Genomic DNA, 18,972 nt, shown 5'->3' on the forward strand with positions numbered 1-18,972 from the left:
CTGTGCGAGGACTGTCCGGCATGGTTGAGCAAGTTCGGCAGGAGCGGGTCGCCATGAACCACGTATTCCCACCGCCGAGGATGAGCCACATCGGTGGTTCCACCGCCAGCCAATTGGGGAGGAGGTACCTCCCCAGTGTGTTCGGCCCTTCGGTTCCTCCTACCGGCCAGTCATCGGCGTCTGCCATGGTCGGTCGTCCTGACATGCAGGGCGGCACCTTCACATCTGGACAGGCTGAAATGGAGTCAACCATTGCCGGTTCTTCATCTGTTCCTGGTCAAGCTGGTGCAGATGTTTCATCTTCTTCACCTGTTTCTGCTGCGCGCTCCCTGCCCTAATTATGTACCAATCTACATACAATACCTACTTGTACTATAGAATGTGTCGGTCGGCGAAAATAACGCCTGTATATATCACTTTGGAATGAAATGGTTACGGCTAGTGTTACCTTTGTGCGCTAAGTGTCAGTATTTCTCTGCATGACCGATTGTATTTTTACCGATTGTCTTTTGACCGACTGTGATCTGACCGACCGACCGATTTCACCGACTGGTGATTTCACTTTGCAAGACCGAATGTATTTTGTCACCGAGTGTATTTTTACCGATTGTATGTTGACCGATTGTCTTCACCGACTGTGATCTGACCGACCGACCGATTTCACCGACTGGTGATTTCACTTTGCAAGACCGAATGTATTTTGTCACCGAGTGTATTTTTACCGATTGTATGTTGACCGATGTGCAGACAACTTCTCCACAGGCTGTAGAGAATATGTTGGGTCTTGCTGGCCTAGGCTAGTTCGACCCTAAAGGGTCTCTGCTCTAGGCTCAGTGCTCAAGGAGAGAGAAACAGACAAGGAAACAAGACAAAAGGACAGGGGACTTTCAGACTGATACTGGTACTAGGTCAAAACTTCATTGGATTATGTCAGCAGTAAGAGTACCAACATAAAGTAAGTAAAACATCAATTGTGAGGCCAGAGAAAGAATGTTTGGTACATCCCATGGTAACTATAAATCATGACTGTCCCCAGTCATACCAAGCTCCAAGAAGATACCAACTGGGGGGAAGGGTGGATGTAAAGCTGCAATGAGAGGTAGAAAAACAAACTAAAAAGTCCTGGGTGAGTCCCATGGTAACTATAAATCATGACTATCCCCAGTCCTACCCTTCAACTCACTGGAAGAGGCATACCAACTGGGGGAAAGGTGGATGTATAGATGCGAATGAGAGCTTCAAAACGGGTCCTGGGTCACTGGGATCTGACAAGAGATGGGCGAGTTATGAGGAAAATGGGGAAAAAGGGGGGAAAAGCACGAAAATGCGGATTGCAAGTGAAGGGGCGGACGGATCGGGAAATGGATGCGGTGGATAGGTCGGCGCTGACGAGGGCTTCAAAACGGGTCTAGGGTCCATGGGGTTCCGGTGAGAATTGGGCTGGTGAAGTAGGGAAAACGCGTATAGGGGCGATGAGGGGGTATGAGGATGGGGTAGACAGCAGAGAGGGAATGGCTAGTCGGATCAAGGGGATCAATAGGGCGATGGAAAGGGCCACTGAGGAGTAATGGACTGCCCAAACCGATAAAATGGAAAGGCCTTAGATCTCCCAAGATAAGCTATCTGCCCCTCAACCTCTCAAAAACACGAAAACCCGGTATCTCCACAACTACTGCTCCAAATGGGATGACCCAGGACTCAAAATGACGGCCTGAATGAGGGGAATATGACCCTGGATTTGCGAGAGATCCGGTCGAAAAGCGCGTGGGAAAATGGCCTATCAGTGCGGTGGTAGGAGGAGGAGATGCTGAAAACAGGGGGGAATTGGGAGAAACTGATCAAGGAATGACTGTGATAGGTTTTAGGAGGTTATTGGTGAGCACCAGAGCCCAGAAAACAAGAAACCCTCGCGGTGGGCTCCAGTTGTGCAGACAACTTCTCCACAGGCTGTAGAGAATATGTTGGGTCTTGCTGGCCTAGGCTAGTTCGACCCTAAAGGGTCTCTGCTCTAGGCTCAGTGCTCAAGGAGAGAGAAACAGACAAGGAAACAAGACAAAAGGACAGGGGACTTTCAGACTGATACTGGTACTAGGTCAAAACTTCATTGGATTATGTCAGCAGTAAGAGTACCAACATAAAGTAAGTAAAACATCAATTGTGAGGCCAGAGAAAGAATGTTTGGTACACCGATTGTCTTGACCGACTGTGATCTGACCGACCGACCGATTTCACCGACTGGTGATTTCACTTTGCAAGACCAAATGTATTTTGTCACCGAGTGTATTTTTACCGATTGTATGTTGACCGATTGTCTTGACCGACTGTGATCTGACCGACCGACCGATTTCACTGTGATTTGACTTTGCAAGTATGTTGCGGATGATATGTACTCAATCTCAACATGTTGACTGACCGACATATTCTTGATATACCACCGAGCATCTTTTTACCGAGGGGGTATGTCACCGAGCATCTTTTGACCGAGGGGCTATGTTACCAAGCATCTTTTTACCGAGGGGGTCCGGGGCATGATCTATACCACCTCGGCCCATCTGTACATATCGGCACAACTGCCCATTCGGCCCACCCGTTCAAATCAGGTACATACTGTTTACACTACCTGTCAAGGTTAATAGAAAAGTCTACACTTATCTACTACACTACATACTACACTCTTTGACCGGCCGACCCGTTGGTATCAGATACACACTCCCGACCGGCCGACCCGTTCATATCAGGTACATATTTCATACAATACCTACCATACACTATCTACCAAAGTCAATAGAATGTCTACACTTATCTACTATACCACACACCATGGGCCCATTGATTGTATCAGATAAATACTTGGTGTCGGCCCACCTGTATTTAACAGAACAATACATTCATCGGCCCACATCCGCTGGCCTGTGTAGAACAGGGATATTTCAACCTCGGCTGTCTGTTTCTATCAAGGGTAAAGTGACTGCAGTATGTGCACCGTGAAGGACGCCGCCACGATGCCTTACGTCGAGCTCTTTGCAGAGCAGTGCGCTGGGCGCGCCATCTACTCCATGATGGATCTTTTCGTCGGCTTCGACCATTGTGCGCTCGCCGAGGAATCCTGCGACATCACCACCTTCCAGACTCCCCTTGGCACCTATCGACTCACTGTCCTCCCTCAAGGATGGACCGACTCACCCGCCGTCTTCCAGAACGATGTCGCCTTCATCCTGCAGGCCGAAATGGAGGTCGCCCCCAACTTCCAGGACGACGTCAACGTCCTCGGCCCAACCACCCGATACGAGCTGCCCAATGGCTCGTATGAATGCATCCCCGAGAACACGGGCATCCGCAGATTCGTATGGGAACACTGCGCAGATGCCAACCGCGTTCTCCACCGACTCAAGCACGCTGGCGCAACCGTTTCCGCCACGAAGTTGTTCCTATGTGTCCCCGAAGTCCTGGTGGTAGGTCAGCTATGCACATATGAGGGTCGCGTACCCGACCACTCCAAAGTCGCCAAAGTCCAAAACTGGCCCCCCTGCACCACATGAACCGAGGTTCGTGGATTCCTGTGAACCATCGGCACCGTTCGCAACTGGATTCAAGATTTTGCACTAATCGCGCGTCCCCTTACCATCCTCACACACGCCAATATCGAATTCCAATGGACTCAAGACACGCAGTACGCTATGGACACGTTGAAACACGCCATCATCCAATCTCCCGCTATTCGACCCCTCGATTATCACTCTACCAACGAGGTGATACTCGCTGTCGACTCATCACACATAGCCTGCGGTTGGATCTTGCAGCAACTTGACGACGAAAAACGACGGCGACCGGCTCGTTTCGGTTCCATTACTTGGAACGATCGCGAAGGACGATACTCGCAGTCAAAAATCGAACTTTACGGTTTATTTAGGGCGCTAAAGGCCATGAAGGTCTGGATTATAGGGGTAAAAGACCTTGTAGTGGAAGTAGACGCTAAGTACATAAAAGGAATGCTGAATAATCCGGATATCCAGCCGAACGCCGCCGTTAACCGCTGGATAGCGGGAATCTTACTCTTCAACTTCACACTTCGCCATGTACCTGGAGCCAAGCACGCTGGCCCCGATGGACTCTCCCGTCGACGCAAAACCCCGCATGACGACGAAGAAGACACCGCAGAAGAAGCTGATGAGTGGATAGAAGAAATTTTAGACGCAGGAATCTGGGTAGCAAGCACCATCGATAACAACTCACTCGTCTCCAACAGCGCACTCGTTCTCACCACACGCCAAACTGACACGCCCGATGTCGTCATCCCTTCCACAGAAACTTCAGAACGCCTCGATCACGAGCTTCTATTCATCCGCTCCTTCCTTGCCAATCTCTCATTCCCTAACGACACCCCCGTCAAAGATCGCCCTCGTCTCACAAAACGCGCCCATCAATTTTTCATTCGCGGGCACCAGCTGTGGCGAAAGGAGTCAAGCGGACGCCACCAACTGGTCCTTTTTAGCGCAGATCGTGCTCGCATCCTCACCCAAACTCACGACGAACTCGGGCATCGTGGATTTTACCCCACGAGACGCACAATTGCAGATCGTTTTTGGTGGCCTTCGCTCGACAAAGACCTCACATGGTACCTGAAGACGTGCCATCAATGTCAACTTCGCTCCGTCGAGAAAGTCGTCCTCCCACCCACCATCTCGATCCCCGCTCCTCTCTGTCGCAAAACGTTCGCAGATTCTATGTACATGCCAACGGCGCATGGTTACACCTACATTGTACAAGCGCGCTGCTCGCTATCTAACTGGCCAGAGTTTAGGATGCTTCGAAAAGAGACTGGACGCACCTTAGGTGCATTTTTTTTTGAAGAGATCCTGTGTAGATGGGGAGGAGTCGAGGAAATCGTCACCGACAACGGCACGCCCTTCATCGCAGCCTTAGATTGGTTGGCGTCCAAGTACGGTATCTGGCACATACGCATATCTGCGTACAACTCGAAGGCAAACGGGATCGTCGAGCGATCGCATCGCACTATTCGCGACTCCCTCGTCAAAGCATGTAATGGCGACATCACCAAATGGCCAACGCTCGCGCACCACGTCTTTTGGGCCGATCACGTTACCACTCGCAAGTCCACGGGTTTTTCACCATTCTATCTAGCGCATGGTGTAGAACCTCTCCTCCCACTTGACTTCGTCCATGCAACATTCATGCTCCCAGACATATCCTCCCTCATCTCTACCTCGGATTTACTTGCGCTCCGTGCCTGCCAGCTGGCCAAACGCGACGCCGACCTCGCTATAGCCCATGAACGCCTCCTCAAGAGCGGCTTCGCGTCAATCCGCGACTTTGAACGCCGCTTCGCAAACACCATCCTCAATTACGCCTTTAAACCAGGAGATCTCGTATTGGTGCTCAACAAGAAGATCGAGGCTGCTTCTAACGCCAAGTGCAAGCCTCGATATTTTGGGCCCATGATTGTAGTTTCGCGCTCTCTCGGAGGATCATACCGTCTCTCAGAAATTGACGGATCCCTTTCCAAGCTGAAGTTTGCAGCTTTTCGCATCATTCCTTATCACCCTCGCTCGCCCACCTCACTCGAAGTCACTCAATTCATCAACCCTCAAGCTCTCGAAGGACTCATCGACGAATAGCATCAGATGCGTTATCAGTCATTTTTTTCCTTCTAATCTACTTCTTCTACCTATCTGCAGTATATTTTAGTTTATTTGTTGGAAGATCGACCGCGGACGGTCGATATTCGAACTTGGGAGGTGATGTAAGGATAACATATCCTTTACACACCGACCGTGTCTCATAACAACGTGTTCAACACCGACCACGTGACTCACCGACGCGAAGAACATAACTCTTCGTGTCCGAGCCACGTGGTTACATTCCTTTTAATCTATTCCGTCACTCTACCATGCTCACATTCCTCCATCCCCTTGTCTCGCCGACTTATTTTCAAGTTCCACATGCTACCTACTCAAGTCTCGGTTCAATCGTTCAGTTCGCAAACACTTATATACTGCACCTGTACCCTCGTACTATGGCAGAATCCAAGACTCTGATTCCCCGCTCAAAGCACGAAACGATCCTCTAAGCAGCAGCCTTACAGACTTTTCCTCGTTACCTCTGTTTTCGTATCGAAAACAACACGTCTCGCGTCCCGCCTATTCTCGACCCAATTCCCTTCGAACTATAAGTCAGCCTTACAGTCTACTACTCCAGGAGATAGCGAAATGCTCATCGGAGGAACAAATACGAGCCTATACCGCTCTGACACGCTCACGTATATTCCTGTGACGCAGAAAGGTTACTGGCAGGTCGTGATGGATGGCATTTCGAGGTTGGGACAGGATGTCATCGAGTCGCACGCCGCTCCTGCGATCATCGACACCGGGACCACTCTCGTCATCACGTCTTATGCAATCGCACAAGCTTACTACGCGAACATACCCGGAGCCACAGCCCACACGGAAGGCGAGGACACATACTGGACAAGTAAGCATGTTACCCATCTCTTCGTCATCGATTTCATCAAACGTCTGTATCTGCACAGTTCCATGCAATGCCATCAATTCCACCGTTCCTACATTCATATTTGGCGGACATGCCTTCCCGGTCTCTCCGCAGACGTTCTATCTTGGGCCAGACATTCTTTCAAGTGACTGCTTAGCTGGGATCGCTGCATCTTCAGAAATGGGTGTGTATGCATGACGGTTCAGACCTTCATTTTCAGGCCGCATGGCACGAATGTTGGTGGCTTCCTCTGGGTCATAAATATAGAGCTGCGCATATGAAGGCCGAACACCTGCTTCAGGAATGAGACTGCCCATCAGGTGGTGAAGTGATCCGTGGATGCGAAAAGCATTTGGGCCAGAGGTTTGGAGAGCTCGATGCTCAAGATCCACACCCACCAACGTGAATGTAAGAGCACTGTTGTACTTGCGAATATTATCAACAAATGCTCGGTCTGTGTATGCCTGCTGCAGCTCAGGTGGCCATGCTGGAAAGGTTGGAAGGCTGACTTGGCCCTGCAAGCAGCACATACCAAAGTGTGGGCGTGTCGGGGGGGAGGCGGTTAGTCTTTCAGCTGGAAAGTGCAATGCGTGGCAGTTGGGACACTCTGCATCAAGAGAACCAAGAGAATGAGGTTCATCAGGCTCTGTGTATGGTCGGCCTCCGTCAGGGATAGGAATGCGTTGAGCGAACACCTGGTTGATATTTTGATCCTCTGCATTGCGTTGCTGGCGACGTTCTCGCCGTCTGTTCCTTCTTCTTTCCTCGTCCTGAGCATGCTGCTCTTGAGATTCCGGATCATTGTATTCTTGCAGTGCCTCTTCTAGACGCTCCTCTTGCTCATGAACTACCCGCTCATGACGATGTTGGTCTTCTTCTGCCTGTTGACCTGCTCTCTGAACATCCTCCTCGTGGGCTATTTGATGCTCTTGCTGGTGAAGGGCTTCCTCATCCCGTTGATGTATCCGCTGGGCTTCCTGTTGGGCTTCCTGCTGTTGCAGTTGGAGAGCATTTTGAGCCTCTCTATCATTCCGCTCAGCTTCATCCTGCTGTAATTGCTGTCAAATCTGCTGTCGAAAAAATGCCTCCTGTGCATGCCTCTGAAGCAAGTCATTTCTAATCTGCTCATTTTCCGCTGCCTGGAAATGATGCTGAAATTCTATGTTGAATTGTTGATGATCTGGCTGTGGTGCGAATACAGGTGGTGCAGGGTTTGGAGCAAAGTAACGTAGCGGGTTTTCGAAGTTGTGAGGACCAACTTGACCCTCATAATGAAATGGGCCATACATGTGAGGGGCAGGTTGAACATCCTGATCAGCAGGCTCTGCAAATCGATGTTGTTGTTGTTGAGGTGGAATGATTGCTTCGAGTGGTGGAGGAATAATAGGTTCATTGGGGATGTGAGGTTGCTGGGGGGGCTGCATCCCAGCTGCCATAAGCTCTGCCTGTGCCTGCTGTCTTGTCTCATCTCTCTCCTGTTGTCGACACAAATTACGCTGATTGTGTCTGTTGTTATGAGCCGCATTTGTTTGCTCGTTCAAGCGCGCATTATAATCAACTCGAGGCGGAAGATGAGCATGCTGCACACGTGCAATCGCATTTCGTGGCAAGCCGGGATACTGCTCAACTGGCAGAGGTTGATGGGGGAAATCTGGGGGAGGTTGCCATGCAAAAGGTATTAGCCGGCACAAAATTTGGCTGTGGTGCAGGAAGCGGGGGCCTGTCCTGATTATCATGAGCAGCATGGCGGTGATTACGTCTGCTGGGAGACGTCATTTGAAGCCGATTGAGTCTGTCGCGTTCATGTTGGGAGTGACGATCGCGCTCTGGTGTGATATGATCTTGATTTCTAAATGGCACAAAGTGACATGCAGAGATTAGCATTGTGTGCCTTGCATGCAGCAATATACAGTTGGTGACTCACAGGACGGGTAGATCTTGATCCATGTTCATTATTCGAATTGTTGTTTAGCAAGTGCAATGAGTTGCCTGAACACATAAATCAAGTCATATTTTTGCCCATTTCTATCATTTTTTATAATGAAACCCACAAAAAGGTGTGTTACACTTGGCTGCAGGGGAGGGCAATTTCACTCGAGAAAGCTAATCAATTTGCTTGTGTTGCAGCAGCCAAATTGTGTAATGAATTGTGTAATGAAAGTGTTGTAATGATTTTGCTTTTCTCGTACCAACTCCCCTATGGTAGGAAAGCTGTGTTGTTTGTCCGTGTTGTGCCCGGAGCGCAGTAGGCGTGCGGATCACTGTCCACTATATCGTGTTTTGGTTGTAAGTTGAACTTCGTCAAATTTTGCCTCTCGAAATTCTCAATTTGGAAGGTCCTTTCTCACGTTCTCAAACCAGAAGGTTTTTTTTCTCTCTCTCACGCAAGAAAACCACGCGAGATTTCTAAAAAGAGGTTTAGCGAGCTAAGCGCAAAACATGTGGCATTAGCGAAATACACGAAATCCACGCGAGCTGGCGAGGACCGCTCCCACACATTGCGCCATACTTTATAGACTAGTCCACACCCGTTGTGCCTTCAGCACAGGAAGGCAGCAGAGCACTTCGCGCTCTGCTCAAGGTGCCTGCGGCACCTTGTCTTCTTAATAATCATAGCAAGTTTTGAATTATATTGTATTTTTGAGATCATAATTTGAATTTGAATTTTTGTATACTTTTATAATTAATAAAAATTAGCATACATTGCACAAATCCTGCTGGCAGAGGAATCAGTCTCACATTTTGTACTATAGTAAAATTTATTAGTTCTCTCCATCTCATATTCTCCCGTCCCCCCAGTCACATATTTTTGTGCTGTTTTATAATTAATTGATTCACCTGTTCCTCTATTCTCCTGTCTCATATTTCCCCGTCCCCCTGTTCTCCCATTCTCCAGTTCTCCAGTTCTCTCACCCATTCTCCTGTTCTCTCGTTCTCCTGTCTCCTGGCTGATATTTCCCCGTCCTCCTGTTCTGTCATTCTGTCATTCTCCTGATCTCTTGCTCTCTCAATCTCCCGAATCTCTTGCTCTCCCATCTCCTGTCTCCTCAACTCCTTAATAATCATAGCAGATTTTAAAATAAATTATGTTTTTTGTATGCTTGTATAATAAATAAAAATTATCATACATTGCACAAATCCTGCTGGCTGAGGGGCCAGTCTCAGATTTTGTGCTGTTGTTCTCCTGTCTCACATTTTGCTGCCCCCGTCCTCCTGTTCCTCCCATCTCGTATTTCCTTGTCCCCCCGTTCTCCTGTTCTCCTGTTCTCTTGTTCTCCTGTCCTCCTGTCCCTCCCATCTCGTATTTTATTGATTCTCCTGTTCTTCTATTCTCCCATCTCCGTCTCATATTTCCCCATCCCCCCATTCTCCTGTTCCCCCCATTCTCCTGTTCCCCCCATTCTCTCATTCTCTCATACTCCTGTCTCCTGTCTCCTGTCTCCTGTCTCCTGTCTCCTGTCTCCTGTCTCCTGTCTCCTGTCTCCTGTCTCCTGTCTCCTGTCTCCTGTCTCCTGTCTCCTGTCTCCTGTCTCCTGTCTCCTGTCTCCTGTCTCCTGTCTCCTGTCTCCTGTCTCCTGTCTCCTGTCTCCCATCTCCCATCTCCTGTCTCCCGTCTCCCCATTCTCTCATTCTCCTGTTCTCCTATTCTCTCACTCTCCCATTCTCCTGTTTTCCAGTTCTCCCATTCTCCCATTCTCCTGTTCTCCCGTTCTCCAGTTTTCCCATTCTCCAGTTTTCCTGATCTCTCACTCTACAGTTCTCCCAATCTCTTGCTCTCCCGTTCTCCCGAGCTCTCACTCTCTAACTCTCCCATTCTCTTGTTCTCCCATTCTCTTGCTCTCCCATTCTCCCATTCTCTCAGTCTCCTGTTCTCCTGTTTTCATGTTCTCTCGCTCTCCTGATCTCTTGTTCTCCCGATCTCTCGCTCTCCAGTTCCCTTGTTCTTCCATTCTCCCAATCTCCAGTTCTCCTGTCCTCCCTCCCATTCTCATCTCCTCTCACTCTCATTTGTTTCAATTTCAATAAATATTTTCTGTCTATTAAACCAACTTCCATGTTTGGCCACTGGCAATCAGTGTTCCTTCTGACCCCAGAAATTTTGATTCTCCATTACTACCTTCACATTTGAATTTTTAATAATTATCATGTATATATATACACACAGCTACATAAATTGTGCAACACAGGGGTGCTGCCCATGTATGAACGAAGAACTGAGTTGGCGCTTGAAAAAACCACGCGAGAAAACCACGTGAGTTTCCAAAAAGAGGTTTAAGCGAGCTAAGCGTACTAAGCGTACCTACGCGTTCCCATGTGGCCTTTAGCGAAACTGCCAAAATAGGCGAAAACCACGCGAGCTGGCGAGGACGGCTCCCACCCATCGCGCCTTACTTTATAGATGGGGGACCGTTAGAATTGATTGATTGATCTTAGATGAGGATTCCAACCGAATCAGACAGAATAAGATACAAGAACAAAATTAAATTTGATTAAAAATGGGTATATGGGCAGTAGGCTAATTTAAATAACAGCGCGCGCTATGACCAACCGGGAGACTATGTACCAGCTTCACAATTCCATATTGTACACCATGAAACGAGCGGGGGATGATTCAGTCTTCTTCCATATTGTCGAGGTCAAGTAACTCGAATGCTTCAAGCTCAGCACCATGGCCACTGGCAGCGGTGCCGCTGTATCGCAACTTCCTGCAAGCAGAGTGAGCATCGAGGGAATACTACCTAAGTGGAACTCACTGTGCAGCCTCATAGATGTTGGCCATCATACAGTGGAATTTCGCAGGTGCGTCCTTCTTTAGTTTTTCCAGGAACCTGACATGGTAGTTGTAGGTCTCGCTGAATAAATTTCCTGTAAAGTTGAATTTTGATGGTGAACCTTGCGACTTCCACAGAAGTGCTGCGTACACCTTTGCAACAAGTTAAACGGCACATCCATACAATGACGACAAGCACATTACCGCAGTTGCAACCAATGCCAGCAAAGGGATAGGAACTTCGGGGCGCTGGCCTTTGTTGTTGGCGATTTCGACGAAGCGTTCCACGAACTTGATGGCAACAGACCTCGAGCTATGAAAGAGCTGCTGATATATTAAGAAAATTAAGAGTTCACCCTGGTAGGGCTTCTTTCCAATGGGCGAAGCCTCGTTATTGATCTGTATAATTTCAACAATGTCAGTAGTACAGGCAAGGGGAGAGATCTCACATCAAACTTCAGGGCGTATATATATGCAAGCTTTTCCAATAGCCTTCTCGCTGCAGCTTTCCCAGTGTCGGTGTGTCCAAGGCGAAAGTAACCATCGGCATGCGCACATGCGTCTTCCTTCAGCTCACGACGCAATATTGGAACACGAGCATCCACCTCGCATATGGTTAGAGACTGATAAGAAAGGGTGCAAATTGAACTCACCAAGCTACCAAGTTGTGACGCATACCGTTCGTCCGATTGAAGACGTTCTTTGATCGGATGCACACCACATTTTTCAGCGACTACTATCAATGCTTCCAGCACAACTTGGTTCTTGTCGACCAGTTCAGGATAGCCATTGGCGAAAAAAAGGTGGCACTTGACTTCCATGATTGCGGACTGAAGAAATCTGCGAGTCTCTAAGTTCTGATCAAGTAATTTCACCTTTCCGCTTTCTGTTTGAACGAGTGAGGCGATACTCCGAGTCTTCGCGTCAGAGGTAAGTTTCCGAGTCGGTGCAGTGCCTTCGTTGTCAGATTGAAATTCTGACGAGTCGCCACCAGTCGAGCGATCTTCAATGGACTCCGAAACTGCATCTTCGGCGTCCATATTGGCCCAGGTAGGAGTCTCTGCCGCTTGTTTGTGATCTCGGGCCTTGAACTCGGCTTTTGAAGTGCCACGTGATTTCGATGCTACCTGCTTGTTGGTGACGACCGACGCGACCTTCAAAGTTTCAAACGTTACAGTGAGTTCACAAGCATATGATATAGCAAAGCTGACCTCATCGAAAAGCCTCATCGCAGCCGAATCTTCATCCTCGCCGTCAGTGGCACTGCTCTCGTTATCATCTGAATCGGTTAGTAAGCTGTCCCGACTTGGTTTGTCCCTGGCATCAGAGTCAGCACTCTGCTCATCTTCATCTTCAGGCCATGCCACATCTTGCATAGCGTAAGTTCGGCAGAGTTTTGCTGGTTGTCGATAAGGCTGCACTGCACACGATGATCATGTGAGACTCGGACTTCCTTTTTTGTCATGGCGTAGGCTGACCTTCAAGTTGCTTATCAACCATCAGTGGAGCTTCCTGCAAGATACCATCATCCGAGTCGCTCATGTCGCGCTGACGCTCTGCCAGTACTGTAAGTACCATAAACCAGTTTTAAGTGTATCAACGGACTCAGTGTTGATGGCTTTTTTGATGCCACAGGAGTCTTGTTTGACTTGCCAGTGGAGCTGGAGTTCCGACTTGGAGTAGGCGCCGGTGACGTGTCAGTTCTCTTTTTTGGGGCAGGACGGTCTTGACCTGATGTCGCTGTTGCATTCTTGCGTCTTGGTTTGTCTTGCTTCCAAACTGAATCTCAGGTCAGTTTGATTCATTGATGGTGTTTTTGGTCGCTCACCTGCGTTTTCGATAGCTTTTTTCTTGGCACCACACACTTCTGTCAAGCCTCACAGTCAGTCACTTGCCGAGTTGCTTATACTCACTTACCTTGATCTTGCCGAGGTAAAGTCATTTATTATTATTTCTTTGTTTTTGAGACTCAGAATATGTAGGACTCGAAAGAATAAAGGAGCGTTGAGGGATAGGGACCCGTGCGGATTTTTTTTAAAACGAGTGTGAGTGACAGTCAAACGGAAGGGAATGGGACTGGAAATTTTACTAACACAATGTAACAGGGCAATTATGTAGCAGGTGAAGGGCGCTAAACTGTATTTTCGCCGGCACTGTATTGGCGGTGCTGTAGGCTGTCCCTGACTTTCGGGACACTGATCCATCAGCATCATCGTCCCCAGGTATCATCGTCCCCAGGTATCCCACAGGACTTGCTGAAGACGTCGCTTATATGACTGAAGAGATTGTAAATGTAGGCGAGGATGAATTTGAGCGACTTTCCTGGTATGATTGGTATGCCGACTCGGGAGCATCATCCCACTTAACAAAGATTTGATCGGCGTTGACCGATTATGTGCCACTAAATGGACACCGAGTGAATGGCATCGGGAATGAATCCCTACTCGGGCGTGGTACTATAGAACTCGTTAGTAAAATAGGCAATCAGTTGATCAGATCGAAGTTCTGGAACGTTGTGGGTACAACAATTCAGATTGAAGTGAATCTGATGTGTTGGGTCTGTCTGCCTAGCTGCTATGTCAGAGTGTTGACAGTGTAAGACCCAGGGTTTCTGGACCAGGCTCAGAGCTCAGAGAGGGAGAGAGAGTAAGGAAAACTGCATTCAAAGTCACTCCAGGTGAGGGTAAAGGTAAAGACCAACATGATTATGTAAGCTATCCAAGTGCCAACACAAGCAAGGTAAATAGGGGTAAAGTAAGCCTAACCAGGAACTTGTTCCTACAACGTCCTACATGTCCCGCGTGCTTCTAATAATCTCATATCAATTAGTAAACTTGATAGAGATGGAGGAGACTCAGAATCAGGAGGAGGCGCACAAATGAAAGATAGTTCAGTCACTCTTCATGTTAGAGGGGGATGGACTATTAAGTCAAAGGAAAATTGATTAACAGATTGTATAAGTTAGATACACGAGCTCAATTATATCCGAAGACTCGTGTACATTCTGTACAAGAAAATCCGGAAAAAGACTGGTTAGCGTGGCATAAGAGGTATGGACATATCTCGTATAGTGGACTGAAACGGTCGGTGTTCCAGCAACTGCTACATCTAAGATTAACCTCTTATGCCAACTTCTCGATTACCGCCATTGGTAGATAGAAATCACTGAACGCTCGCGTTTGATCACCTTTCCCAGAGATCCACTGAAAGCATCGTGGTTTGAGATAATGAGGTTCGAGGGGTCAAAGTCATTGCATTGAGCGGGACTACGCACACACAGCTGGAGTATCTGTAGATCGACAGGGGACAAGCAAGGCAGAGAATTGAGTAGCAGACTATCGACACGGAAGAATCGTGAACATACTTCAAACTTGAACAAGAAAAAAGGCAAGACAGGCCACGATACTCTGTGGTATCGGCCTCCGTCGAGGAAAACGACACCCTGCTGGTGGTCATTTGAACCACATCGTAATGACAAGGGCAAACCCACTGTAACAACGAGGGAAGTCCGCGAGATGATGGGTACAAACTCGAGCCTGAGTGGAAAATGTATATCCCAACCTTAGTGATGACAGCAAAAAAGTGAGTAGCATAATGTGCTCACCTCGCGTACCGATGGAGCAGGGCCAGCGGCCTCAGCCAAGAGCAAGGAAACCAGCTAGCTAGTGTGATGATGATGCTAAGCTACGAACATGCAGGAACCTAGTCTACGTGCTGACTAAGCCCTGGAAAGGGCCGAGGGCAGCTTCGCCATGGCAAGGGGTAAAACGGTCCCCCTTGCCATAACCAATTTTCCGAAGATGGCGTCTCTGAAGTAAGTATACGGTGTTTCCAAGTTCACCGGCTTCGCTCACCTGAATAGATTTATCGTGCCATCTGTGGCAAAGTAGACGAATCAATAAACGGACTGCCAGTGGGCGACACATTTGTTGGTCTAGCCGCTGCTCACTAAAAGATGCCGGCTCCGAATCATTCAATGACAGACGTTGATACTGCTGCCCCAGGTAATAGGTATCGTAAAGATTTGATTGTCGTTTTGTGCGGCTATTTGCTCATTCTGACCTGCATTTAACTATGCTATGTCTCATATTGGATCTGAATCCGACCCGTCATGCTCTCACAAATCGCTGGTGTTTCCAGAATGCTCTCGATCCTCCCCCGTAGCCTATCAGCTCTTTCGGTCTCGTATAGCATTGTTCGGATTTTTCTGTGCGCCGTTTTCAGCGGTTTGTATGGTTTTAATTAACTGACGAAATACACTTAATTCAACATTTTGCCTTAGTGTGCTAAATGGCCAGCAAGCATCACAGAACGCTCTGAGACTTGCATTTCCTCTTCAACGTTGGCGTGGGCCATCTTTCTCAGCGCTTTGTATAATTATATACACGTACAACATGACCTGAGCCCTTGTCTCTTCTCCTTTCCCGGTTCATACCAAACCTTATAGATGTGGAGCAAGAACTATTCGAGCTACCACAACGCATAAGCAGTCCCAATCTCATCTTCTCCACTCTGCTCTCATCTGAAACCTCCCTCATAGGAACGCGTTATCTACAATAAAGAAGTCCAAACGACCGCTGTTGAGACAGAGACTCCCCATGTATCTGAAGAGGATATTCGACAATAGATATTGCGCGAGCGTGAGTTGGAGGCGGAGCATATTGCACAGGATATGGAGCTTGAGGAGGAGAGTGTACAACTCGAGAAGGACATCGAGCAGGAGATTCGCGGTACGTGGTATCCTTTCTTCTGATGCTCCACAACTGAGTAGCAAAATATAGAGCTTACCGAAGAGGAACATTCGCATATACTCAGTGCACCTGAATTCCTTGACTTTGTGGAGGAATCATCAAAGATAGTACAGCGGGCGTTAAACGATGGTTATGACTACATTCGTGATGATACTATAGGCACGGAGGCAAACGGGTATGTTTCCTTTATTGTAGACGTGATTTCAGTATATTGATCCAGATGGGGATTTAACTGAGGTATGGCGGACGAATTCAACTTCATTATGCTACTTATGTTCTAGTACAGATCGGAGAAAGGGGCATCAATCTCAGCGGCGGCCAGAAGCAGAGAGTGAGTTTGCGGCGCGTCTTTGCCTCAAAGACTCGATGTATATCTTCCGCCCAGGTCAACATCGCTCGTGCTCTGCACTTCGACCCTGACATCGTCATAGTAGCCTATGGCTCGAATCCCGAGTGTTTTGGGCAAAGACATCGACAGTTGGTATCCTACTAATTTGTGATATGTAATGCTTTGCTGAAACATTTCGCTCAGGTGTCGATAATCAACTAGGACGCGAGTCTTCTGTTGCCGTGTGGTGAAATCTTACTTATCCATGGCCCAGACGCAGTGAGGATGGGTAAAATAGTCGCACACTTCGCTCATGGATACTAACCATGGGGATCCAGTTGTCCTTTCGCTGTCCAATATCATGGGCTCTATCGTCATTGTTGTCATCCTTGAACCGTACTTTGGTCAGTATATGGACACCATTATTTGCGAGAATGTTGCTCAACTTGCCCAGTTATTGCTGTCTTCTTCATCGGCATTTGTTACAGCTATTTTGCTACCTTCTATCAAGCCAGTTCCTGTGAGGTCAAGCGCATAGGTTCGTTGTTGTGTTTTTTGACTTAGCAAGCCACTGATATCGGCCATCAGAAGCAATGCTTCATTCACTTCTGTATGCCCACTTTTCCGAGACATAGACAGGACTTCCTACCATCCGAAGCTACAGAAAGATGAAGCGGTTCATTGACGCCAAAAGACACTATGTCGATCTGGAGGATAGAGCTCTATACCTCGTAGTCACAAACCAACATCAGGAAAATGCCGGCTCACTATGTAGTGCTATATAGTCAGGGTAGTCCGTGTAGCCCGGTTGCCACCTGCCCAGTATGTAGCAAGTGAGGCAACTATGTCGTACTATGTAGTGCTACCAGGTGCTACTGTAGTTCGTAGGAGCACCACTACAGGCAACTACTGCAAAAGGTGTGTGCATGAAAATAAATAATCAATCAAGGGGATTCGAACTCTCGAACTGACCATTAACTTTCTCACCCAACATTTATGCGACGACGCACATACCATTAGGCTATCGGGCTGTTAGAATATATCATATATAATAGTATTTAACAAGCCACCGTGGACTTGGAAGAAATTTCGTTGAACATCTGCTCACAACACAACAGCTACTATGCAGTAATATTGTTATTCTAAAGCTTGCTACATTGTTTCATGTATTAAATATGTTTGTCTTAGTGAATATTACTGCTGGTGAAGCTGTATGCAGTGGTATGAAGATCTTGAAAGCCAGTAGCTCCTGTAGCTACCTGTAGCACGGTGAACTACAGCCTACTACAGCACTCCTGCATGCTACAGAACAAATATTTGCTACCATCACTCCAGGTTACTCCTGGAGCCTCCTGTAGCCCTAGTGACAGCTACATAGCGCTACTGTACCTATATAGTGCTATATAGCTGTCACTGAAACTCCCACGATTTTGGTTTTTTACTGATGAAATGTGAGTACTGTTATACATATATCATAGCAGGAGTCGACTCATCACTCCCCCAGATGGCTTACGGTAAGGCTGGACTTCATGGGAGGCGTATTGGTGTTATTTGTGAGTGACTACTTAATCAGAAATATCTCGGGCCCGCCCAATGCTACTACGTCGATAGGTCGCTCTTCTCGCAGTGACCGACGTCTCCGGGATCAATGCTGCCCAGATAGGGCCGGTACTAATGTATACCAGTGGGATTTCCAATTTCTACAACAGTCTACGATGTTAACGTCTTCATATCAAAGTTATGCTGTCACTCATGTGTGGCATGGTGACCCGACAAACGGCTGACGTCGAGGTAGCCTTTTCCATTTCTTACATTACTGGCTATTCAATGTCGTTTACTTAGAATAACATGAACGCAGTGGAACGATGTGAGTCGCAAATTCCATCAGACCTCCACTCTCCCTTACATCTTGCTCTCTTGCAGTGGCGGAGTACCTCAATGGCAAAACGATCCCCCAGGAGGCACCACATGAGATAGAAGCTCATAAGCCCCTGGCGCAATGGCCCGAGCATGGCGCCATCGAATTTAAAGATGTCAAGATGGCATATAGACCTGTCCTTCCCAACGTATTGATGGGCATCTCGGTCTAAGTCGAAGGAGGAGAGAAAATAGGTGTTGTTGGAAGGTCAGCCAGTGATTCATTTGACCTGTATATGTGTACTGACGTGGCATCCCGTCGGACAGGACTGGTGCGGGAAAATCTTTGTTGATGCTTGCGTTGTTTTGAATCGTCAAGTTGTCTGGTGGTTCCATCACTGTCGATGGGTGCATTGGTCGTCGCTCATGATGAAGATCGGGTTTCACCCTTTCTAGTGTCGATATATCTACAATTGGTCTCAAAGACCTCCGCTCCAGGATTTCCATCATCCCACAAGGTGTCTGTAAAGTTTTCTTTGGTCAACTAAACCAGGGCTGATGTACGAACTCGATAGCCTCTTCTCTTTAGCGGTCGGTGTCGGTCATTTACATGCTCTTGTTTGAAGCGCTGAATGACCACAGGGACCATCCGGTCCAACCTGGATCCATTCTCCCAACACAGTGACGCAGATTTATGGGATGCGCTTCATCAGTATTGTCTTGTTGATTCCAACACCACCTCGAAACACACCTCTGGC

At 47.9% G+C, this 18,972-nt stretch overlaps 6 protein-coding genes across 6 annotated transcripts; 4 read left to right on the plus strand and 2 right to left on the minus strand.

The window, feature by feature from the left end:
- Positions 1 to 20: 20 nt before the first annotated feature.
- On the plus strand, positions 21 to 338 carry DEU56DRAFT_919790 (uncharacterized protein; the record flags this gene model as incomplete). Its single annotated transcript, XM_041358332.1, has 1 exon — positions 21 to 338. One exon carries the CDS (start codon positions 21 to 23, stop codon positions 336 to 338), a length of 318 nt encoding a protein of 105 aa, XP_041201196.1.
- A 5,862-nt stretch (positions 339 to 6,200) lies between these two features.
- DEU56DRAFT_200379 (aspartic peptidase domain-containing protein) lies at positions 6,201 to 6,698 on the plus strand (the record flags this gene model as incomplete). The annotated part of the gene is made up of 2 exons (XM_041345039.1): positions 6,201 to 6,489; positions 6,548 to 6,698. Coding segments are annotated over exons 1-2 (413 nt in total), but the record flags the coding sequence as incomplete, so codon positions are not given.
- A 141-nt stretch (positions 6,699 to 6,839) lies between these two features.
- DEU56DRAFT_709166 (uncharacterized protein) lies at positions 6,840 to 7,568 on the minus strand (the record flags this gene model as incomplete). Its single annotated transcript, XM_041347466.1, has 2 exons — positions 6,840 to 7,235; positions 7,359 to 7,568. Coding segments are annotated over 2 exons (606 nt in total), but the record flags the coding sequence as incomplete, so codon positions are not given.
- A 3,551-nt stretch (positions 7,569 to 11,119) lies between these two features.
- Positions 11,120 to 13,220, minus strand: DEU56DRAFT_762009 (uncharacterized protein; the record flags this gene model as incomplete). The annotated part of the gene is made up of 10 exons (XM_041350616.1): positions 11,120 to 11,213; positions 11,262 to 11,431; positions 11,483 to 11,677; positions 11,728 to 11,901; positions 11,932 to 12,432; positions 12,490 to 12,647; positions 12,757 to 12,843; positions 12,884 to 13,057; positions 13,107 to 13,145; positions 13,196 to 13,220. The coding sequence occupies 10 exons, from the start codon at positions 13,218 to 13,220 to the stop codon at positions 11,120 to 11,122; spliced, it is 1,617 nt and encodes a 538-aa protein (XP_041201199.1).
- Positions 13,221 to 15,950: 2,730 nt separating this feature from the next.
- Positions 15,951 to 16,992, plus strand: DEU56DRAFT_919794 (uncharacterized protein; the record flags this gene model as incomplete). The annotated part of the gene is made up of 8 exons (XM_041358333.1): positions 15,951 to 16,008; positions 16,060 to 16,204; positions 16,267 to 16,360; positions 16,415 to 16,510; positions 16,580 to 16,646; positions 16,696 to 16,761; positions 16,812 to 16,895; positions 16,946 to 16,992. 8 exons carry the CDS (start codon positions 15,951 to 15,953, stop codon positions 16,990 to 16,992), a joined length of 657 nt encoding a protein of 218 aa, XP_041201200.1.
- Positions 16,940 to 18,942, plus strand: DEU56DRAFT_842570 (multidrug resistance-associated protein member 3). Its single transcript, XM_041355045.1, has 10 exons — positions 16,940 to 17,091; positions 17,836 to 17,910; positions 17,969 to 18,041; positions 18,096 to 18,148; positions 18,200 to 18,224; positions 18,281 to 18,441; positions 18,463 to 18,482; positions 18,542 to 18,577; positions 18,671 to 18,734; positions 18,790 to 18,942. Exons 1-10 carry the CDS (start codon positions 17,026 to 17,028, stop codon positions 18,844 to 18,846), a joined length of 630 nt encoding a protein of 209 aa, XP_041201201.1. The 5' UTR covers positions 16,940 to 17,025; the 3' UTR covers positions 18,847 to 18,942.
- Positions 18,943 to 18,972: the final 30 nt, after the last annotated feature.

Source organism: Suillus clintonianus, assembly GCF_016758775.1.
Source record: "Suillus clintonianus strain FC179 chromosome Unknown DEU56scaffold_182, whole genome shotgun sequence".
Taxonomy (NCBI): domain Eukaryota; kingdom Fungi; phylum Basidiomycota; class Agaricomycetes; order Boletales; family Suillaceae; genus Suillus; species Suillus clintonianus.

Coding starts and splice junctions, on each gene's coding strand:
- DEU56DRAFT_842570 (XM_041355045.1), top strand. CDS start 17,026: ATGAAGCGGTTCATTGACGCCAAAAGACACTATGTCGATCTGGAGGAT. Junction 18,042..18,095: donor GCCGGTACTAATGTATACCA/GTGGGATTTCCA, acceptor TTCATATCAAAG/TTATGCTGTCACTCATGTGT. Junction 18,735..18,789: donor TTTCCATCATCCCACAAGGT/GTCTGTAAAGTT, acceptor CGAACTCGATAG/CCTCTTCTCTTTAGCGGTCG.